This window comes from Atta colombica, unplaced genomic scaffold (assembly GCF_001594045.1).
Source record: "Atta colombica isolate Treedump-2 unplaced genomic scaffold, Acol1.0 scaffold38, whole genome shotgun sequence".
NCBI classification, from domain to species: domain Eukaryota; kingdom Metazoa; phylum Arthropoda; class Insecta; order Hymenoptera; family Formicidae; genus Atta; species Atta colombica.
Genome location: NW_017259490.1, coordinates 345,193 through 357,578, shown reverse-complemented (window position 1 = coordinate 357,578; position 12,386 = coordinate 345,193). Strand labels below are relative to the sequence as shown.

The following is a 12,386-nucleotide window of genomic DNA, read 5'->3' as shown; positions in this document are numbered from 1 at the left end:
TTTATATTTAATTTTTATTTAAAAAAAATAAAGTTTTAGTTTTTTAAAATAATTTTTGTTAATTAAGAAATTATTATAAATTATCATACATAAAATGTAATAAAGATTTTATTAATATGTACATTCTTTTATTTTCAAAATAATATATCATTTTATTAAAAAATTATCTTCATGATTCAATTTATTCTTCGAGATTGCTCAATATGCCCCATGCGATCCATTGAGCTACTTTGTCTCTTTTAATCAACAAAAATTTGTTCTTATTTACGAAATATAAATTAAGGATTTATAAATACTTAATTATTGTGTGATGCAATGTTTTAAAGTAATTCTCATTGTTCAATCATAATTATGTAAAGATTTAATAATTTGAATAAAAAGTGTCACAACTAGCCCCGCTTTATCTTATTCTAGCTTCAGTTTAGGATTGTGTTTCACCAAGAATAAACAAATATAATTAACGCGCAGTTTGCTAAAATTTACATAAAAATATTATAAAGACGAGTTTTTTTTAAATTTATCGATAGATCAATCTCATTATGCGCAAATGCAACTTTACTCCGTAAAATGATGTACGTTTTTTAATTCATTAATTAATAAATTAAAGAACTTGTTTTTATTTTGTAAGGTATCAAAAGTATCATTGGTCGTTTTGACTCGATAGCCTTTTTCGTTCATTTGTATTTGAATATATTTCACAGTCAATTTTCACTTAATATTATTTATTATTATTTATTTCTTTGGTCCTTTTATTTATAGTAGCGAATTCTCAAACCGCTACCTTGTCGACAGCGCATTTTACCGGCCTGACGTTGGCGACATTATCCCGACGTTCGATGTCGGTTCGGTCGGTCGGTCGGCAGTGACGATTGTTTACACGATGGCGTCCGGCGGTGGTACGTGTTCTTATTTTCTATTTCCGCGTAACCATGGGCCGGTCCGGCCATCGCTCGGCCAGGCCCGATGTTCGAAATCACGCTCTAATAACGGTCATTCACTGTTTACTTTTTTTTTAACGACAGAAAACGCGACCGAGGAACGGACGGAGGCGTCAACGCCGGCTCAACCCGTTGCCAATGCCGTATCCGAGACGACCCACGTAAGTGAGCACATAACCTAGAAATGTCGCAACTGCTAAAATCGCACACGCACGAACATACGGCGATATTTCGTTGACGTTATCGCCGAATGTGTCTACCACGGCAATACTCGCGATACATTTAAGAATCCACGCGTTCACGGCGCAAAGGTTAGGTTAGGGACTTTGACAGTTTAAGACGGTCAGAGCAGCATCATTATCGTTTTTATCATTTGACGTTTGCCAGCTGATAACAAACTGTCGTGCTAGAATATTAATATTTTTGCAAATTCGAAGCATGCGTTTCGAAACTAAGAATTACACGTACAACAACAGTTTGTAAAATGTACGCAGATATTACAATTCTTTAATTATTAAGTACTTTTGGAAAAATTCTTTATAAGTGTATAAACTTTTTATTCTTTTTCATTGCAGAAAGTGATAGGGATGGATAAGGATGGTGAATTGTCTGGTGTACCAGCAAAGAAACCTCGTGTCGAAGTGCAATCTCTTCCAACCAGACAGTATTTAGATCAGACCGTAGTACCGATATTGCTTCAAGCATTGTCATGTCTGGCCAAAGAGAGACCCGCCGATCCTATAAGTTTCCTCGCCGGTTATTTATTGAGAAACAAGAATCAGTACGACAGCGGCGGTTCGCCGCCGACTAGTCAATGAATGCTTCCTCGTCTGTGCGTGCCCGTTTTATGGAAATTCGATGAACATTTCTTCGTAAGAAATCTTTTTTGATTTTTTAAATACATATTTATGATAAACATATATACTTTTGTATTTTCGTATATGAAATAAAAAATATGTTAGCTTTTTACTGTAGGGATGACAACGATGCATAGATGTACGAAATATCTGGATGGAGCATATTGCTATGGGGTTGAAGTTCAAGGGGAAAGAATAGTAAAATCATCAAGATGACAATGACGGAGTGGAAAAAAACGGGGCGCATTATATTACACTACTTGACTTATCTACAATGTCGTCGTGTTTAATGTTGTTCAGTTAAAGGTGTCTTGTTTGATCACATTGCGACCACAGTCACTTATAGCGATCAATGCTTGGAGTATTTCCACTGTTGTGTTGGACAGACACTAGAAAGTTTTATATTAAATTATTCAATTAGCGATATGGACACTGTGCCTCAGTTCAGGCTGCAGATCAATCAGTTATGAAACAATGTACTATTATGCTTCCTATAAATATATATATATATATGCTTCCTATAAATTGCCAAAACTAAATCGAGTCACTACACATACAACTGTCCTACGATTAGAAACAATATTATGATCGCTCTTACGATTTTAAACGAACTGCATTGTAGACTACGTTTTACACAACTGTTCACAAACACGACGCTATGTGTCTCTGACAGAACAATCAAGATCGATTTTTTCCACAATCTCTCAAGCTTCACTCTCTTGGCCTAAAAGGGTATTTTACACTCCATCCAGGTATCTCATACGTCCATGTTTTAGCGAGATAAAATTGTTCTGAGTAATGTTAATTAGTCTTGAATTAAAAACAATTTTTAATATTGAAATTATTTTAAAAAATATCGTTTTCTCTGTACGAAAAAGTAATGTTAAAAATTAGTTTTAATTACGATATCATTTTCAAATTGAAATATTTGTTAGAAAAAAAAATCGGTCTAATTTTTCTATATGCAAGCGTTTAAATAAAGAAAAATGAAGAAATCAAACATATCATTTTTTCTGGAAAGATATGGCAAAATAATGTATGAAGAAACATATTTCTTTGATTCACTTCTTTACAAATCCGTAATGCAAAAGTACGAGATAAAGGGCAGAGAGAAGGACCACTACCATCGGTTCAATAAATCGTAATGAACCCTCTGCACTCGCGTTGATTTTAATTGGAACGGCGATTTAATTGGAGGCAATTAAATGTAATCGCGCAATGAATCGGGGTTAAATTTATCTCGCGCTCCAATAAAATCGATAATTTACATCAGAAACGTGCAACGCTCGCGAGCTATACACAATTGCGAAGAGAAAGCGAAAAGGAAAAGAGACTGCCTCGAGGGCATTACGTTTTATTATTCTTCACGTCTTATTTCGTTTTCTCGTTGCGATTTTCGTCTCAACGAAAACTCGTCTGGTTGGTCTCATCGTCTGGGTAATTGGACTCCCTTCGGGATCGTCGACGAGGAACAAGGAAAAGAAAATACACGGGTAGCGACGTCCGATTGTGCCACTTGGGCTTTAAATGACGACGCGAGAAGATATCGGGGTAATTTCGTGGCCGACAATTCGCACGGCGACATCATCGGACCTGGTCCAATTAACGGCAAAGGATCCTCTTGCCTGAGTTCTCCTCGTATATCCTCTCGTAGAACTCTCGATCCTTACCGTACTACACCCATACATTGATCGTCAACTCTTAGTTCTTTGTTTCGTACCCATTTAGTTGGAAGACTCGATGCGTTTCTGCGGTGATAAGAAACATACTGAGCATATTTTTACTAAACCTAACTTCACTAAAGTACCTTACGATGTACTTTACCAAGTAATCTACTCGTCTTTGAATTGTTAAAAGGTTCATTCACGGAAAGGATTTCGTGGAAAGCTCTAATTGTAAGAATGTCATAAAACAAGAAAAACAAAGAAAAGAGTAAAGTAACTTTATTTTTATTCGCGGCGAGAGCTTAAAACCTTTCTTTCATTTTTATTATCCGTCACTTATGTAATGTAATATAATTTTAGATTTTAGAAAAAAATCGTTAGTTTTCAACAGTTTTGATTTATATGTAATTTTGTACATGACGATATGGAGGTGGAGCGTTTTTTTTTGCGATAAAACGCCATAGGAATCGGTTTAAATTTCATCGGATAAGTGAAGGACTAGTACATTTTAGTGTTTCATGTGATTGCACAATGTGCGAGTGCATTGTCGAGCGACGCAGTTTGTAATATCGGTTCTGTTTCTGTATATTCAGAGTGAAATTTCACCGTTCGCCGTTCGTTCCCACAACGGATTGCGAATAAACGCGCAAAAGCGGAAAGTCCACGCTCGCGGCACAATGCGGAAGTTCGACGGGACTGTCAATGACGCAGTGACATCCACCTTCACCTTTTTTCACTTCCTCACGCGCGTGAAGCACAATAGTTTCCACGTTGATATCATCTCCTCTCCATATTCCTGTTCGCCGTGCTTTTTCAGCTTCAGAACTGTGTGTAAGTAGTTTTATATGCAATGTTAGAATACATATGAAAGCATAGAATATCTCAAAAGCGTTTTTTCTCGGGTAGATGATGTGATGAATATGGATCTGAATGAAATTTTATTAAAAAAACAGATAGGATAATTTTAAACAGAACAATAATAGTTAAATTTAGATATGTAATAAGAATCTGACTATTTTATTATATTTAAAAAAATTCTAAGATATATTCAATGTTTTTATTTATTTACAATTTATGCTATTTTAAAAAGTGCTTTTTGTAGCCGTCTTCTTGATTGACAACGTTATATCCAGGATAAAAAAAAGCTTGTTTAAACAGAGATAGTAAATTTGATAGATAGCAGCCGGTGTAATTTTCGGGAGTTCGGTGTTACGGGCACACAGATACGTAATGAAACGCGACGACTGACGCATGGTTACATTTTTACGTATCTACCGTTGTAGAGCATCGAATTCCACGTCTGCATCGAGAATTGAACTCGCCGAAATTGTACCGATTTCAATACTCGCTTTCTATATACATCGAGATTCCGGACAGATATCTTCCCTCCTGTTCTATTCTATATCTATACTATTCATGCTGGTCGTACTCTCGATATGCGTGCAGTAATCACATCCGATGCCAGATCAGCAGATTTCGAAATTGTGCTAACAGTGACCATGACCACATCATGTGTCGAACGTGCGATTCGAAAGATTGGCGGGCCGTGGTGTGTGTGTGTGTGTGTGTGTGTGTGTGTGTGTGTGTGTGTGTTTTTTTTTTATATATATATATATAGAGTATGATAGTTCCGGGTCGTATATTCTTTCCGGAGCCGCGAGACTCTTACTCTCTTATTGTGGCTCATCCTCTTATTACGCATATACGCGCGATATGCGTATGTTGGGGATGCGTCTGCTGCACGTATGCAGTGGGCACTGCACCCAAACAATTCATGGGTAATCGAGAGCCGTGGCTAATGGGCGAACCGTGTCACGGTTTTCGTCGGGGCGTGCAGGTTCGGCCTGCCGGTTCGCGCCTGCACGCCCGCACTCGGAAGGACTCGGTCCAATTGGCACGCATATTGGAATTCTATTACCGGGATTACGGCCGGTAATTGCTCGGTTTAGCGCAATATCGCACGGCCGTCTGTGCACGCCGTCGAGCCGCGTCGCGACGCTCCGGCAGGCCGATGGCGATCGTCCAGCGCGTGCAGGATTATCCGCGCGCCTGATTGCCGCTCGCGCGTGCGTTCCCTCATTACGATCAACGACTAATTAGTGGGGCACCAAATGATGGATACTAAAAATGTTCATTTCCTGCTCTATCGTATTATCATTGTTGTCTTTAAACGCGCGGGGTAATTAAAGCTCGGATAATTATAATAAATCGGACCTTTTCTCTAGCGAGATATTTTACTGAAAGAAAAAATAATTGCAATTATCATAATTTGTTATCATTTTCGATATCAATTATACATTTTTTAGTTTTAGAACTATCATTACATAGGCATATAAAAAAATCTTTTGATCTAGATATTAGACCATGCTGTGTTATTAATATTATACTAGTATTATAAAACAATTATAAAAATGATGCTTCTAATTATAATTATTTGCCGTACAACTATAATCTTAAATACCAAACACTTTTCTCTCAGTATAATAATTTTAAATACCTTTATCAAACGGACGTGGACATAATTATTATAGATAAATGATATTAATAAATTTTTAACTTTGCTACGACTATTCATAAAATGCTATTCTCGTGTCAATGTGTGTTCTTGAGATTTCAGATTAACATTCATAAATAGGATTATCTAATGGATTAATAATATTAATGTAAACATAGCTATCTATTTATTTGCTTCTATGCCGTTTGATTTTGACTTGCATTTGAGATAGATAGCTCGAAAGCTTAGCAAGTTTGTGATGTACAACATCCTTTGTAGGGCCCAATTAGGCAATTGCTAAGACGCGATTGCTAAGACGGATCGTGGAGCGGTTTTGGCAAGTGAAAGCTAAGATTGATTAATTAATGCGATGAAATACTGCAAATAATTAAATAATGCAAGTCCCTGGGGCTATTCGCGTATAGGAGTCAAAGGACCGCAATATTTGCAATTAGAATATTGATGTGTAGGAATTATGTATGTAGACCTTTAGAGACAGAATTTAGTAGATTTTTAAAAATGTGTATTAATTTCGATTGAATCGATTGAATTGATGATACAAGAGATAAAATTTAAGTATTGTTGATAATACAAAATTATACGTTATATATTTTTTTCTAAATTTTTTTATTAAATATGGACGTGAATACATCGAACAACAAAAAAAAAATATAATACATAGTGCAATGGTAAATATTTTTGGAGGAATAAGCGTTTGACATAATATTTTACAATCCTACGGTTTAACGTTTCTCTGCATCAGGTTTTTTTCCCGTATTATACAAAAATCACGGATTTATAGAGCGATTTTTTTGAAAGTGAGTGAGTGTGCGACAGGAACAGTGGACGAAATCGCTGACGTTTCCGATCGGCCAGAATAAGAATACAAGTCTTATGAAGTGCAGCAGTATTTTTCGAGATTCTTTTCACCAATGCGGTACGGGATTATATAAAATGTTTCTACGTAACCGAGAACTCCGTCGCAGTTCTCTGCTTTGGCGGGGTGTCGAGGAAAAGCGCTTACCCGGCAAATTCGCGTTGGCTAAAGTCCTTCTTTCTCTCATATTTTTTCGTCGCTTGAGTTTTATCTGATAACGGCAAAAATATTTTTCGGCCTCGACCGTGGAAGATGATACACGATCTTTTGTTGTCACAGCAAAAAACCGAAACAATAAATATCGATATAAATTCGAGTCTATTTTTACGATTAACTGTGTTTCGAGAGTACTAACCTTTATAGTCATCGCAGACGATTTGCGTTTATATATAAGAATTTATAAAATATTGAAATTCAAGTTTTATTATTATTCATTAAATTAAATAAATTCTTTATGTTATTTTCGCAAACTGTTGATATGAGAAATGTTGATTTGGATCATTGCACTGAAATTGCAATCTCGTTATTCCAATATTGGATTGTAAATAATCCAATAATCGCATAATACAGATACTTTGAATAATTACTAGCTTTCTACATCGAAGTGTTCGAATATTTGAATTTCGGAGTAGAATTGCGCTACTGTCTGAATATATGAATATCCAAATGGCATCAAAATTCGGATTCGTTTTGTAGATTACAAAAGCATTTTGCTTTTGCGAACGCAGGAACTTCTCCTCTCTTTGATTCATCGCAACGTACCGCGGGAGATAATCACGGGAAAGCGCAAGTTGGCGCTTTTGAACGGGTTAATTCGCGAAGTGGCATTATTTCCGACGAGATAGCCGCGTTTCGGGGACGGTCACTTCGTTATCAGGCAACCGCGCGCAGTCAACAACGGCGACCTCCGCGGTGCGACGCTGGCAACTTAAATATTTGTCGGAGATTATATTCATACCTCGGGTTCGCGAGGCGACTTTTTAATCAGCTTGTCGGCGTTCTTGCTCGCATTTTCTCTGCCCTTCGTTCCGCCAAATTATCCCGCGGTCCTGCTGTAGATTTTCATTTCAGATTTGGCTGCGGTACTCTCTGGCCTCTACGCGGACCCTGAGAGAAAATAGAAGTCCGTTCTTCATCTTCTTTCATTTCTCTTTCTCTCTCTCTCTCTCTCTCTCTCTCTCTCTTTTGATTTCAATCTGTTTGACGGTCTACCTCTCGTCTCGTACCGTATTTGCTCTTACCGTGCCTGTGTGACGACGACGATGTCGCAGCCCCAAGAAGACAACGAGACATAAGAAACGTTATCGTGCTGCGGCATCTCTTGAACGTTCTAACTTCGTCTTATTTTCTCTCTCTCTCTCTCTCTCTCTCTCTCTCTCTCTCTCTCTCTACCGAGGTCGAGTCCTTCAGACTTACTACCTTCGAAAGACTTCATGAAGGTCATCCAGGCGTAATTACAGAAATCACTCATGTTATCCCCTGGCGAGACGATCTATCTATGGGATTGATCGGGTTCTACTTTGGAAGATCTTTGCGATCTCGATCTTTAATTTTCTTCGAGTAAGCTACCAATGTTATCATTCGATCTGTGTTTTTTTTGTGTCCATTTAGTATAAGTTAAATATGTACTATTTACAAGAAATTTGTCATACGAATGTGTAGCAATACGATTCAGTAATATTTCTGACGTAATCAGAAAGATTTTATCAAATATATTATATAATTTATGTATTATAGAAGTAATTTACGTATTATTTATAAAATATTGTTATTTCTTGCGAGAGAGAGAGGGAGAGAGAGAGAGAGAGAGAGAGAGAGAGAGAGAGAGAGAGAGAGAGAGAGAGAGAGAGAGAGAGAGAGAAAGAGAGAATATTAAAAAATCTGTTTATTAGTTTTGTCATAGCAAAATGTTAATATTATCCTATTTACAAGCCAATTACATAAAATCTGACGCCAGTAAAAAGATTTTAACAAACGTATAAAAATGATTTGCATATTATAAAATATTTTTATATTTTTCTTTCTCAGAGAGAGAGAGCATTATCAATTTGTTTATCAATTTTGGTATATCAAGATGCTAATATTATTTTATTAAATATAGCCGTTTATAAAAAATCTAGGATGGAATGTATAATTGCACGAGAGAAATGCAGGAATCGTTTAATTAATTTCGACTGTAAGTTAAAAGCATCATTTATAGATATCGTCTTTTTAAAGTATCTAAAATCGATACTATCGTATCGTAAAATAATGGCACGTGATTATGACTGGGAAAATATTTCAAAGCTGTACATTCTACTGTACACGTACTCTATCGCAGCGGGTTATTATTACCCGATCGCGAGACCGTAAAATTCGATCTTGCGAACAAAATTGCGATCGGCAGGGAGACTTTCCGAAACGCGTGCAACTAGGACGTTTCTCGGGTGCCGTCTATAATGGCTGGAACTTTATTGGAAATAAATATTTTTTACTCTTGCAGCCATGTACCGTTACGATAAGAGCGGTTAGCAAGGCGATATCGGTATCGCTTGCACGGTCTGCATCGATTCGATGAAACATTCCTACGAAACTTACTTTTCTTTCAATGGAGCTTAATGCACAGATCCACCCCCGTGGGCTTCGGTTTTCGATCGCGGAGTTCTCTGCTTTTACTCTCTACCCACTCTTTATCGTCTTCCTTCTGGCAGCAGGTCGGCGTCTCTCGTCTCGGCAAAGCGCTTAATCCTCCAACGAGTCGAAAACCCCGATGGTATTACCGCAAATGTTGATTTGTGGTAGCGGTACCGAACATTATTTATAATTTGCGGGTATTAATAGTCGAGCTTGTATCCTTGCGTATAGCATCTATTCCCTCGATCTTTCCTTGTTTCTTTTCCCCCGATATTTTTATCTTCGCCTTGCCTTTTTTTTATGGATCTAATGTTTTCAGAACAGTATTAAATATGGATTAATATTAAATGTGTTGATTGATATTAAAAAAACTTAAATTTAAATAATATCTATTATTTCATCAATGTTTTTAGCGATGGATCATTTTTTTTAAGTACTCAATCATTATTAATTTTTCGAATACATGTTTATATTTTATGACATTTTTTACAAGAGGTATTTATATTTGATATTTTATGATATATGTGTGTTAAATAATATATATTGATATATATTAATGTTGTTATTACATTTTTTGAAATAACCAAAATGTGTGTCTAATTATATGTATTTGTGTACGCGTGCGGGTATTATGAATTTTTACATATTATTCAATATGTAATATATTTTTCACGCTTTTATAGCGTTTTAAATATATAGCAGGTAAATTTCTATTAGATTATAAATGTAAAATATGTTTAGTCACATTTAAAAATAATAATAATGTACGTGGTTCGTTTACTTTTGAGTGAGCATTTTAACAGGTGGAAAAATCGAACGTGCTCGATACGATTATAATAATTATTCGTTTCTTGTCGTACCGCTTGATCGTGAACGGTTTTTCAAGCTGCATTTTAAACTCCGGAAATCTTGCATATGTATGAGTCGCCACGTTTCTTTTTCGTCGCTGTATTTTCCGCTGTTCGCTGTTACTCGTCGCATCCCTCGTCTTCACTCGACGAAAACGCGGAGAGAGTATCGAAACGATGGAAAACCACGCGGCGCGGCGTGCGAGCGCGTAGTCTCGGTCTCGCGGAATACGTTATTTCTTCGGACTGTTATTTTCACGGTGGAATTCACGGATATGGCGCATAGATAACGGAACCAGATTTCGCCATCGCACCATACCTTACCACGGAATAATACCTTACCATCGTATAACTCACTACCAGTGAACCAATATTTTTGTCTGAAAGCCACGCATAGTTATAGTTTGCTCCCTTTACTGCTTCTTTCCTACTTGCGCTTGTCGTCCACCACATTGCCCATCAGTCAACGAATTTCGAGGCTTGAATTTTCACGTGTCAATTTTTTCTTTTTCTCTTTAAAATAATAATAAAATTAAATAAATTATTTTTATATTTAATAATTTTATAACGAAAAGACGCTGATAATTTTATATTTTGGAAGTAGCACAAGTGGTTATATGAGATAGTATGCTGTAGACGTAGCTATTTTTATCGAATTTTTAAAGTGTGTCACTTTATTATTATATGTTCCTCCAACAAAACGCTCCAACATTTCAATGGACGTGCTTAAATATTTAGAGTTAAGTTGCGCCTCGTAAAATGTTAACAAGCACAGGAAACTGGTAATGAAAATGGCTGTTGCTTCGCTTCCGCCTTTCTTCCTCAACTTGGCGTATTACGTATTTTGCAGCACCGAGCCGAGAGTGCCAGTCTTCTGTCACATTGCAAAAGACCAAAACAAATTAGTGGATGTAATGTAATTGCACAGCACCAATTTATTTCCGCTGCGCGGCGAAGCGCAACTTCGCGTTTCGGGCGTTCCGCCGTAAATGAAATTAAGATCACGAAACGTGAAATGGTCGCGATTCCATATAGATACGCGAAAAGATAACGAAACGATCATACCTTTGCGAATTAGGTGAAATGTCAGAAGAGGAAAAATGAGTCCGACAATATCTTGCCTATAATACCGCGAGCCGGAAACGATTGCTCTTGATTGAATTGTACATACAGAATTGATTCCCTGTCAATATCCACCGCATTCGCTTTTCCTGACATTCAGATTAAATAACGTGATCTATTTCCTTATTCTACACACGAGCTGTCCGCATCTTTCCTCTATCGACAGCAAATTCTTTGACGAATATTGAATAGATTCCTTGTTGTTTGCTTGAATATTTTCTCGGTACGTTTTATAATTTTATTTAGTAATGTTTGTTACTAATAATGTTCGTTAATTAATATGTTTCAATTAAAGATAAAAAAATGGAAAAATCTTGTAATATTGTATTGAGAATAATCAAATTATATTGAGAGTCAAAAAGAAAATCAGACGTTATGAGGGAAACAGTTACAGGTCTTTTTCACCAAATTTTCAAATAACTTCTTCAATATTTGATTTTATTCAAGAGCTCTTAAAAATACTTTTCTTAAAAAGAAATTATCCTTATTTTCTTCATGCATTCGTTTCAATTTTATGCCGTAGAGGCATTCGCATCTTTCGAACGCGCGCTTTTATGACGGTGTTTTCGCGATTCGTACATGGGATTACATCGAGATCTCGATAAAATCGCGACGGTAAATGAGTAGAAATTTATAAAGTTCTCGCGGAGTGATTAAACAGAAACTACCGCGAGGAGCGGATCGAAGATGTTTACGCGGGATTCGATTGCGATTCGACGCGACGCGACGCAAGGCACGGCACGGCCGAGCCAGGCCGCGAATTGGAATTCCCCACCTAATAAATCACCGTTATATATGTGCAAACACGACGGCAATGCATTCACAGGGCTCTCGCCATTTCCGTATCCCGATATTCATTGCTCGACATGAGCCGTGTCTAGTTATAGACTTGCCGAGAGAAAGCGAATACTGTTTCGCACTGGGATGTGCATAGGATGAGGCATACGATAAATTAATAATTTCTACAATATAT

At 36.8% G+C, this 12,386-nt stretch overlaps 1 protein-coding gene across 2 annotated transcripts; it reads left to right on the top strand.

The window, feature by feature from the left end:
- Positions 1-859: 859 nt before the first annotated feature.
- On the top strand, positions 860-4,067 carry LOC108690920 (protein dpy-30 homolog). Of its 2 annotated transcripts, XR_001931913.1 has the most exons (4): positions 864-896; positions 1,023-1,099; positions 1,514-1,810; positions 4,053-4,067. XR_001931913.1 is itself a non-coding variant. In XM_018198470.1 (3 exons), the coding sequence occupies exons 1-3, from the start codon at positions 881-883 to the stop codon at positions 1,754-1,756; spliced, it is 336 nt and encodes a 111-aa protein (XP_018053959.1). In that variant the 5' UTR covers positions 860-880; the 3' UTR covers positions 1,757-2,795. The 2 variants fall into 2 exon arrangements, 1 of the variants encoding a protein (XP_018053959.1); XM_018198470.1 differs by lacking the exon at positions 4,053-4,067 and having other exon boundaries at positions 860-896; positions 1,514-2,795.
- Positions 4,068-12,386: the final 8,319 nt, after the last annotated feature.

Coding starts and splice junctions, on each gene's coding strand:
- LOC108690920 (XM_018198470.1), top strand. Junction 1,100..1,513: donor CCGTATCCGAGACGACCCAC/GTAAGTGAGCAC, acceptor TTTTCATTGCAG/AAAGTGATAGGGATGGATAA.